This window comes from Corapipo altera, unplaced genomic scaffold, assembly GCF_003945725.1.
Source record: "Corapipo altera isolate COAL_440 unplaced genomic scaffold, ASM394572v1 61286, whole genome shotgun sequence".
NCBI classification, from domain to species: domain Eukaryota; kingdom Metazoa; phylum Chordata; class Aves; order Passeriformes; family Pipridae; genus Corapipo; species Corapipo altera.
In genome coordinates this window covers 203,448-215,566 of record NW_020884907.1, presented here as the reverse complement: position 1 = coordinate 215,566, position 12,119 = coordinate 203,448, and the positions used below count along the sequence as shown (strand labels likewise).

The 12,119-nt window shown below is 36.1% G+C and overlaps 1 protein-coding gene across 1 annotated transcript in view; it reads right to left on the bottom strand.

Moving 5' to 3' along the window:
* Positions 1–12,119, bottom strand: part of PTAR1 (protein prenyltransferase alpha subunit repeat containing 1) — a 30,959-nt gene that overhangs the window by 9,111 nt on the left and 9,729 nt on the right. Inside the window, exons 3-4 of the mRNA XM_027652511.1 lie at positions 8,150–8,216; positions 3,328–3,432 (exon numbers count right to left, since the gene is read on the bottom strand). Coding sequence (XP_027508312.1) covers positions 3,328–3,432; positions 8,150–8,216 — 172 coding nt within the window. The remainder of the gene's footprint in view (positions 1–3,327; positions 3,433–8,149; positions 8,217–12,119) is intronic.

Here is a 12,119-nt window from a genome sequence, read left to right as displayed (position 1 = left end):
GTTTCTGTACACCACCAGAAGTAACAAAGTGCAAAATGCTTACAGGTTGAAGGGCTATAGGTATAAGCAAAACAAATCTTTTTATTGATGAATTACGCATATTTGATTTCATGTGACTGAGAGAAGCACAAAAGTCTAGATTTATTTTTTTTAATTTACTCTAGACTGACTTTTAGTAGTATTTTAGTAGTATTTTTACAGGCAACCTCAATGCTGCATAAGCCATGCCTCTGCAGCCCCTACACAAAAGGGTCCTACAAAATCAGATCACAGACGTGTAAATTTCCACGGAACAGCACATGCCAACAGAATTCCAATGGTCCCAAGTGGAATGCTCTGGAAAGCCAGACATCCTGTTGTCTGCTACACAGAGGTATTTCTGTTTTGTACTGGCTAACAGCAGTTCCAAGATCAATTAATAGCAACTTTCAGAAAATTGTCACTCCTGGTTAAAAGAAATCAATAACTAAAATAAAAATAATAAATTCATTTTTTTAAACAGAGAATTCTATTTTGCCAGTCATACACGAAATTGTGTGTGTGTGTATATATATATATATATACATATAAAGTAGACAAGTCAATTTTTTTATTTAAAAAAATAAAACTGGTAATCCATATGCTTTCTTTCTCATTTGAAAACATTTATAAAATACTTGTTTGCTGTTTTTTTTATTTACAGTGTATCTTTTTCTCCTGATTATTAAAAAAAAAAAGACTTAAAATACTGGAAGACAATATTAAACATAAATTATAAGAATACATTTTTAAACTGTGTTTGTCAGCAGAAATCAAAAGCAGTTTATGAACACTTTCTTCCTATATAACATTTGTTTTAACTAAAGACGTACAGCCAAACAAACCCATCCTCTTTGACTGTTGTATAACTGTATTTTATGAAATGCAGTAATTTTGAAGACTTAACTTTTGATTTTGAAAAATGTCTTTGATCCAAACATCATCTTTAGGATTTTTTCACTTCAATCCACAGATTTGCAAGAAATGGAAACTGGAATATTGACTAGGCATAAAAACTAAATGAGCAGAGAGTCATTCCTTGGCATAAAAACTAAATGAGCAGAATCATTCCTTTAACAAAAAATGTGTATTATTTCATTAACATTGACTTCTGAGTAAAACAATAAAAAGACAAATTATTTCAAGCCTGTGATTATTTCAGTTTCTTAAAATGAGGATCCTTTATAAGATAAGGAATTCTGATAAATTATATACACAGGAGAGAGTGAAAAAATACAGACTTTATGGTCTCTGTGGCTGCAACCTTAAAAAATATATAATGAAATCTGAGCTACTTGCTAGACAAGGCAATCACAACTTCAGAAGATTTAAAGTGCATTTTTGCAAACTGCTGAATATCATGGTATTATTTTTAAAGTTTTTAAGAGAAATTGCCACTAATTAATTTGGAGTCACTGTCGCTTTTGCATGTTCCTATTACTATTATGGTTCCTGGAATTATCACAAATGAATGAAGGATTGTTAAGTGACTGCTGCACAATCAATAGATAAACTGACTGTATATGCACAAGATCTATCTGAACACCCGAAAACATATAGCAGAAGGTCATCTGGCAAAATGAACAACTGGTATTTTTACGTGTTTAGTGAGTGTACTTGCCATGTATAAGAAAAAACAATGTCAATATGTTTTAGTGAATTTCATTAATAGCCCCATTCTATTTTTTTGTACTTCTATCTTGAGATTTGGTACCATGGGGGAACAGAAAACCCAAGAAAAATCATTATGCCAATGCAGAAAAAAAAATTTTTGCACATCTATCAATCATGGCCAGCATATCCAAATCCAAGCTAAATATTTGTACAATCATACTCAAATATACTTTTCTGATGTAGGCACATAAGAGAAAGAGTAACAAATTATGACAGTATTAAAATACTCATAATTCAAGATTGCATGGAAGTTATAGACAGAATTTTTTACTATTTCTAAGAGGTAAATAAATATAAAGAACTTAACATTCTGACTAATTTCATAAAAACTTATTGTTCTTCATAAAGTTTTGAATGACACTAGGTTCAGAACTATTTAAATGCAAAAAAAGCATATTTTTCCAGTGTTAGCTACCATGTATAAAAGGTTAAACTATGACAAACTGCAAGATTTTTTTCCCGTTATAACTACATACTTTTGCTTCAAAGCCATCAAGCAGCATGAGTCAGTAGCATGAGGATGATGAAGAGTAGTTGAACGACAAAACTAAAAATGAGTGCCACAGAAATTGATCGTTGTTGCTGCTATATCAATATTACTAAGAAAGAAACACCCAGGAACATTCCATGTATTACATTCTAATTAACTTTAAGAATTTTAAGCTCATGCACTCACAAAGAAGAGCTAACTAACAAACTCCCCTTCCAAAAATTCTCATGTAGTCAATAAGATGGAAGTTTTATTTAGGTTTTTTATAGAGTATGAGTCCCCTAACGTGGTATCAACTTTACAGTTGTCCTAATGCTGGACATGTTAAACACCCACATTGTAAACTGCTTCCTAACATGCTACCTTCACTTCTCTTTAAGGTGTCTATAAAAGGACGAGTTATCCTTTTACTGGCAGAATGAATAAAGATCACACATAAACGAAGATTTATTTTGTTTTTAAACAAAGTTGAGCGGTGGATCTGTACTTCACTTGGCTGTGCTACAGGCATTTTATGAATGCTAAGTCATGACTGAGATAATTAGCTTTGTGCATTTGTGTAATTCTGGTGCTATGTTTTCCAAACGTGTGATCTATTATTATAATATTTAGTAGTGGTGACTTAATGACTTTGCTTACATTAGAAATGATAAAAATAAATTCAACAAACCAAAAAGACCAGTCCTGAAATGGGAAAGAGGTCAGCTTTGGTTATAAAGATTAGCTTTTACAGATTCTTCTCTTTCTGGAATGCCTGTAGACCACAATATAGTAGTAAGGTGGAGGGAAAGAGGGAGAAACCTACAGTGCTCAAATACTTACTATTGATGGCATCGGAATTTTCAGGTTGAGAATTTTAGGTGCTGTAAGACATGACAAACCTTTAGGAAAACCTATCCCACCCCTCAAGTTTATTCAAAAAGTATGCAGCAAGAAGGTGTATATGATTCCAGTTCTAAGAGTAAAATATAGGCACGTAGTTTCAAAAGCCAAAGCATAGTATTCCACAATGACTGTATCAAAGATTCTGCTATATTGTTAATTGTCTTCCTTCACCTATGGCTCTTCTTAACCCAAGAACAGGAAACAAAAAAACTCTAGGAAAAATGGTTTTAAGGAGTCAATAAAAGGCAGGGGAAACAAACCTATGAATCCATGTTTCTGGACTCTTTGGAAACTTGGTTAACGCCAGTTTTCCAAGATGCAAATCTTTAAGAGGATTTAAAGTGCCAGACAGTATTAATTCTTTCCTACAAAAGATAAAATAAATCTGTATGAATAAAAGTAGTAACCTGGAAACATAACACAAATTCCAGTAACAAATTGCAAGGCATTTCCTTTGTATCAGAACTGAACTTCACTGTCAAACTACAAGAGTTTAAAAACCCTTTGGTGGATTCACCCATTCCACTGTGCTATACATATATGCACACTATTCATCAGACCCAGTAAAATAAATCCAGATCAAAGAACCTTATCTTAATCTGAATATACACAATGCATTGGTTCTCAAATCTACCCAGAAATCACTGAGTCAACAGCCAATAGGGTTACATATATGAATAAACATTCCCTCTTGAAATTAAGCCCTAATCTAAAAATACCATTACACACAGCACTCTCCAATACTTACTTTCAGTTTATAAATACTGCCCAAGATGCAGTATCAAGGTTCCCTAAATTTAAAAAGAAGGGGAAACTATTCTTTGTGCGTAGAATGCTTTTCAAACTTAAAAAAAAGGCTGAAATTACGTTTACTTCAGTGTAAAACAACTTTTGGTTTAAGGAAAAAAAAAAAAAGCCCCAACAAAACTTAATGTTCATCCAACACAACCCTTCCCAGAGCACCTCCACCACAGACAGAGCAAAACGAAAGTCCATACTTGGCCTTCTCACAGAATCCTTCTTCTTTGCACAGAATTCCCTGCCCCTCACCCTCTTCCTCCTAGCTTTACAACTCTTATTGCCTGTCCTGACCATGTTTGTAGGCATCACCCCATCACTGGTTCCTCCAAGGACAATTGTCTTCATATCCTATTCTCCAACCTAGTGGGTAGCAGCTTTGAAATAAAGACACAGTAAGTTACAAAGTTACCATCTGCAGAAAGAAAGCATATATTTCCCCAAACCTACAGAAGTCATAATTATAACTCTGAGAGTGAAAGAAGTAGAAGTAATTTTGGCATGGGCTTGGGTTGTGGTTAGGTTTTATTTTAAAATTTATGATTCATCATAACATTAGGCACGACACCAGGTTCAGCAAGAGGAGCATTAGTAAGTAAGGAGCAGATGATCAACTTCATGACCAAAAAAAACCAGGGGAACAGAAAATATCTGCTAACAAGTAAGAAGGTAAAACTTCTCTGCAGTCTGACACAGAATATATAATGTGGTCCTAAAGTCTCACAAACAAGTTGACATATTTCTTTCCTGTGAGTACTTACGTCCTTTTCTGTCTGTTTTGGTAATTTTCAGTAAGAAACTGACTCCATCTGGTACTTTGGCTTTGTGTTGCTTTAACTGAACCGTATACCCAGGGTCAGAGGCTAATGGTTGCAATTCTAGCAGTGAGCAAATATTATTTACAATTGAAGAAAAGTGGTGAAATGTATAAATCCTTAACTAAGTTAAGGATTTATTGCTTCTGATGGCTAGTGAAGTCACTAGAGAACTGCCTGCAGAGATCAGAAACACACCTATTGGGACATTCATTTTTATCTAAACCAAGTTCCAGCATGCTTTAGATTGGATGCTCTTAGCTGGTTTTCCAGGTATACCAGTCGGAAGTGGCAGACTAACCACACTGTTCCATGCCAGTGCCACTGACTTTTGGAAAGCAGGTAAGAGAGAGATTCAGGGAATGTCAACACTGGAGCAGGTGGAACAATTGCCCCACTATTGCATTGCAAAAGGTGACATTTCGGTAAAAATCACCAGACACAATGAAAATGCAGCTTAGGTCGGTCTGACACTTAAATGCATGTGCATATTTAACACAGATTTAGATTACCAGGCCACCTACCTTCCCAAATCAAAACTCTCACTGAAGAAATTGCTCTTCCTATTTTAAAGAACTAACTGTAAATAAATAGGCTCACACTTACATACTTTTAAGGTAAATTTCCTCTTTTGCAAAGTTGAGGAACAGTACAGACAAGATTCACTTTCACTGCTGAGGTAGAAAAGCTGGTTTTAGCTTCAAAGATTTTCATATGAGAGATTCTCCCATTCACAAGGACTGCAATCACAACCAGCATACACTCCTACATATCCCCTCTTCAGGGCTTTTTCAGCTAACATCCAACTTGGAGTATGTAATTTCTAGCTCATTTTCTTGCCACATGGATCATAGATAATTTTTCAGTGTTACGGACTGTAGCTTCCATAAAAGATATTCTGAAATTTTAACTTGCCTTATGTGACACCTTTGAAGCTATTGATATCTAATAGTAAAAACACTGACTTCTCAGAGCATCTTGTTACCTAATATCTTTTGACTTTGAACAATTGTACATGCAAGGAAGTATAACAGCAAGAACAAAAGCACTTATGACAATTCCTTTACAATCACTTACATAAAAATTTTGGTCATTTTAACTTGCAAGATTTTTCAACTTCTAAAAACACAAAATAACAAACTATGATTAAAAACTGGAGATATCTTGTAGCCCATCCAGTATAAAAGGGGTTTTCCTCTCAGCTCTAAGAAGTGACATGCTCCTATTCTTTATCATGTTTTCCTACACCACGCAACTAGCCTTTGCTCAGTTCTCATAGTTTAGGTTATAGTCTCTACTTGCTTTTCTGCAGCTTCCCACTTACTTCTAATTAAAATAGATAAATAAAACACAAGCCTATGTTGTACGTAGCAGACATAATTGCTTAGAATAGCTTTAAAGTCAAAGTAGACAATCTATTCCTTCCTAGCAGGTAGCATGTTTAAAGTTCTACGTTCTCCTGTGCTTCATTAACCAGATACAACTTTCTGTGATTGCCAGATGAGCTGAAATGCTCATTTGCCCTCTACAATGCCACTTCAGTCTTCTGACTTGGCTGAGTGAATTTGGTAGGACAAACATCCCCTGAGCAAGATGAAACCAATCATCCCACAACAGATCCATCATGTTCTGCAAGCAGAGTGCAAATTTGACACAATCAGTTCTCAGTTCATACTAGATCAGGATAAGGATTTATCTCCAGCATCCGTGCAGAACAGAGTCTGTCCATTCTGTGACTGTATATGTTACACATCTGGCTAGCTTGACTTGTAATTTGCTGAAGCAGGAATTTCACAGAGAAGCTGAAATGGTATGTCCACATAACAAAAGTGCCTACCCTTCAAAAGAGCAAACTCCCAGCACCAGCCTGAAACAATGCAGGGTCAGATTCAGCAAAGCAGTTCCTTGGCTAGAGCAGGCTCACTGGTAACTCCACAGATACTGTCTGGCTTACATAACAGCCTCTCCCTGGATGCTAAACCGACCTTCAGACACAGAGTGCCAGCTAGGTCAGTGGTCCAGAGTTTGGGGAGCAATGCCATCTTCTGTAGTAATTTAAGTTAGTAAACCGTAAACATCACAAAAGAGAAAACAACCCATTAACATTTTTAATTCCATTTACTACTTTTAATTACATACACAACTTTGAACTACTCCTCTCATGCACCTAAAAGCTAATTCTTTCAGCTGTCAGGCAGAACAAAAGCCAGACTGATAAGGATGAATGCACATGCAATAAAAAAAAATTCCACAAAACCTAAACCAAAAACTTGAACTCAGTTATAAGTACCATAAGATTACATTACTGTAGTAGCTCTAGTTCTTAAACATGCTCCTAATACCATTTTATCACTTGAAAGCTACTCAAGCTATACATCGTCATGACAGTAAGCCCTTTGCTATCACATTCACCCCTCTTTCTTAGACCTGAGAGGCTAGAAAGATATAGATCACAGCAGAATCCTTCAGAACTACATCAACAGTGAAAGAAGAAAGAAAAAAGAAAAAGTTCAATTCACCATGGCTGGGGCTGACAGCTAAATGCAGCCATTATCTTTCTAGGTCATTTTGTTAACGCACTTTCTACAGTAATGCACCTTAACTACAGAAGTCCTATATTTCTGAGAGCCCTCCTAGAGACTATCATAATTTTCTGTCAGTCCTTCTATAGTTCTGAAACTATACCTTTAAGATTATCTCCAGTCTTACCTAGGCAGCAGAAAGAGAACATTCCTCCCACTCTGAGATTTACAGAAAAATCATAAAATTACAGGGTTGTAAAGAACTGCTGTTTCTGCACTTCCTGAAGAGCAAGGAGGTAAATTCCTGCTTCTTCTCTATAATGACTCCTGAAGAAGTTCTGCAGCATGACCTAGGGTGAAGCTATACTAAACCCAGCAGGTACAAGAAAGGAGCGGGAAGCAGGGGAAATGTGTTTGAAATAGAGGGCAGATACCTGTTCCCCTCCTCTTGTACTGTATCTACTGAGTTCTATTCAGCTCTGACAGACTGCACTGGTAATGGCACCAAACTGAACCAGAATCTCAAAAGGACTCAGGATAGGAGTAAAATAAAAACAGTGACGACACACAACAGACATCAGTTGGGCACTGTGTGACTCAGCAAAAAGGATATGCCCATCTAAAGGTTAGAAATGTCCCTCATTAACTGATAGAAGGAAAGAAGAGTGGAAGTTCAAGGGGACTTACACTCTGAAAATGTGGGGCAAACATGTGACATGTGTCTTCACATGCAGCAGTGTAATCTCTGGTCTGCACTACCAAAAAAAAAAAAAAAGCAGTCCCAAACTATCTGCAACATACAGGATAGAAGAAACTCTTAACATTCCTTCAGAACACTTTAGTGGACAAGCTCTTGCTGTGTCACTAATTACCACTTAAAACAAAGCTTACAGATGACTCACATAAGGCCCAGGTCTTTCTGCTGTCATTCCCTGAGTGCAACATACCTCACATTCCAGGCAGTGGTGAAGTCGGGGTTCAGGAGCAGCAAGGTACACGTGATATCTATCAGCTCTAAAACGATAGAACAAGAGGCACCACGATTAGTAATGATTCACACACAGCAGTGTTCCCTTTGCACTTCCTTTAATCCCTGTCATTCCTCTAAGACTCTCTGCCACGGGCTGCTGTACCTACGTATGACCATCTCTGTAAAATATTGCTGTCTCATTCCAGAAGAAATGATTGCTTAATTTAAGAGGGAGCAAAACCTGCCATATCCTCCCTTTTTATTATTTAAAATAATGAACTGAGTATGCCTTCAGCAAGGGAAAAAAAATTATACAGAATCCTTGTGTATTCAGCAATTTAAATTGCACACAAACTGTATATATCAGAAAAAGAGAATTCTTCACAGAAAATCCAAAGAATTTAAATATGATAGTACAACTAAAAATATACCTTACTATTTCAGTACAAGTCTGAGCTGCAGATGACTGCCATATACCACACTGTTACAAAAAATACTGCAGCTAGAAAAATTAAACACCATAACCATGAATCAGGATTACAAAATTACTATTAAACTGCACAGAAAAACTTTGAAACTTCAAAGAAAAACTTTAAATACATTATGAAGTGCTTCAGACTGAGGTTTTAAGACTAATCCACTAAAAAAATCCAAACAAAAAAATAAACCATGTTTTCCATCCTGCATTTAAGCACTGGCTACTGTAGATTTACATATTACACTTATTTTTAACAATGTCAAAAAAAAGACTGAGGTATACAGTTATTTAGGATGGAAAACTAATTTCATTGTAACCTAGTCCTTCCTTTCCCTTTGCACTCCACCGCACCATTCCAGCAGTTTTGGGTTCCATCAGGGAATCAGTGGGGATTCATGAGGTATCTCCACTTAATCTTGAGATACCAAGGACTGTCATTAACCTCTACTCTCTGAAGGCACAGCATCACATCAACCCGTCCTGAAATCACAAGTCTTACATTTACACAGTAATTCTGCAACTGACCAAGAAGTTCTAAACTGAATGTGACTATCCAAGCTTTTACTGTCAATAACGTTTGGCTACATTCTCTCATAATCAACCTGCATTTAACATACTAAATTCATTGTACTTCAGGTGACTTCCAGTAAATAAAAGGCACTTCGCCACTTGAAGGAAAAAAAAAAATGGTATCTCATGGAACCAGGTCTCTGGTTAACGCAGTTAATATGACTGTAAAATGAAATGTGAAAAAGTCAGTGATGAAATGCAACAGTAATGTAACATTAATGTAAAACAAAGAGGGACATGGCTTCATGTATCTTTGAAAGAAAAGTTAATACCGAAGAGGGTCAAAAAGTGGAATAACTTTGTATATAACTGTATGACTGACTGATCATTTATGTCTGACAAAGTAATTTTGTGTTTCCCGTGGTGTTCTTCCTTACAAGGAACACGCTAAACCATCATATAATGAAGGGGGTTGATGTGGGGTGTGGTGTAGAATTCTTTAGCATATTGTTGATTTTGCACTAAGCTGTGGTATTTTGAAAATTGTCTCAAGGAACTAACTTAACTTTCTATCTTCATGGGTTTTAGTTAAGATTATTTTTTTCCTTTAATGAAAGATTTCCTTTTATACCCCTCTTTGTTGCCAAGGAATGAATTTCTTATACACACAAAGCTTCTTCCTCATTTGCTGCCTTAAGTACAAATATTTTCCTTTGATTTACCCAAACTCTGAACCAGCAAAGTATTTCAACACTTATTTAATTTCATGCAGCTGAATATCCCAAGTCAAATAAGCAGGATTCCTCACATATGTAAAATTAAACATCTACCATGTGTTTTGCTGACTAATATTTCAGTTTTACCTTCAACTTAAACAGAAGCTGTCTACCATTTTATCCATTGTCCCATTACAGAGGTTCGCTGAACATTAACAAAGAAAAGATGCAGACAAAAGGAAAATCTCAAAGTAATACTCAGTACTTTCATGTCAATGTTCTTTGATGCTTTCTGTAAACAGTAACAAATAAAGATTCATGAAATGTGGATTCTGAGCCAGAGATGTCAAATGACACAATTTAGTAACTTCTGAGTCACTTTTCATTGAAAAGTCTTACGACAAACCCGGCACATAATGTCAGTAGTTGCCAGCTATTTCCCTCTGTGTTGGTAAAAAAAACCATCATCTTTTATTTACAATTTAAAAGTACTTTCCACTGGATATATTTTAGGTAAAGTACAGCATTACAGGTGCTCACAATGAACATGTCCTTTTGTATATTAAAGTCTCCCCAGCTGAAAAAGGAGAAATAAAAAAATCCGGCTTTTTTAAATATGGCTGTACCCAGGTTTTTAGATATTCTGGAAGTAGTTTGCAGTAATTTCAGAAAACCATCTTGAGATAATACAAATAGTATGCCTGCATAAATTTTAAAAATATCAGAGAAAGGATAAAAACATATTGTAAAATTAGGTTCTCTACACTGAAACAGTAGTAAGAGAAGCAGTCATGGTTGTGGATTCCAAGAATCCAAAAGAAACTGTAACTAAATTACACATCTCTGACAGTAACCTATCAGAGAATGACTATGAAGCACTTCCTTTTTCCAGGATCCAGCCAGAGAAAATATCAGACACCACATCTGAAAGCAGACACTTGAATCAGCACCCTGTTTTTATCCTCTGTTCTATTTTAAATGGCTTACAGTGACTTGAACAAAACAGAAGAGGTAACAAGAGACTACATTAGCAATCACTGTTTATTACAAGTATCAACAGAATATACAACTGAGTTCTAAAGCAGTAACAAATAAATCTATCCCTTCACTAGATTCAAAAGAAAACAACTACCTGCCAAATTCCAAGCATGCACTTTTGTCTACCAAAAGGAAACTGGAGCAAAATTCCTGATACTTCAAACAGAGAAAAAAGTAACATCTCTTGATAGATTATACCTGCTTATGACACTTTGGAAGTAATTCTCCAAGGTCACCTGGGAAAGACTTCCACCTTTTTCCTTCCACCACTGCAGTTCAGTTTCTGCTAAAACTTCCTACCAAACGTGAAACTCAATTATGGTAAAACATACTAAACTTCTTTACAAACATGTTATTAACATGAGGCCCCTGATCATGTTTTACATTGGTGACACAAAACCTCAGCAGACATGAAAATGCTGTAGATCACCTCTTCTCACGCATTTGAAACTGACTTTTGTAACAGAAGAGACAAAGGAGAATGGTGTTTCATTTTCAAAACAAACTCAAAAGTTGCAAAATACAGGCAGTAATCTAAAATTCATGCTACTGCAGTATTCATCCACACAGTTTTATGATCTGCATTTTGAGAGGAAGGGTTCTGCAAGGTTTCATCTGGGAGGGAAGCAGAGACACTCCTCAAGCAGTCGGTGCACCCACCATCCTGGCAGTACCAGTAGGTGCAACAGTGTCACGATAACACAGTGCCTGCACTGGTGTGACTGCAGCAGGGTGGCAGCACACCAGCATCCAGCTGCCCTTTAGATAACAGCTATCAGAGGTCATTGGACACCCAAAAATGTGACACAAATCTCAGCGTGTGTAGTTTGGCTTGAAACAACAAGTTTCTGTCTGTGTAAATACTTCAAAGGGTAGACTTTACCCTAACAATTAATTGAGACCAAAAATGAAGTATCCCCGCAGGAGATCTGCAGCATGATCACAATACACATCACAAACTCCTGTCTCAGACCTGTAAAAAACACTGCAATGACAACCACTGGTGTTGCTAAAACTGGCTGTGCTAGTAGGTTCAACTCTTTAAATGCTAAAGTCTGTATCTGGCTACGTCTCAGACTCAACATTAATTATATTCCCTATATTAAAGCCCTTTTTATTAAATTTACAATACTTATATAATTAACCTTCTCTGCCATTTAATGTTACTCTTCAAATGCTTGCATTATATATCCAGTTTGTAAGAA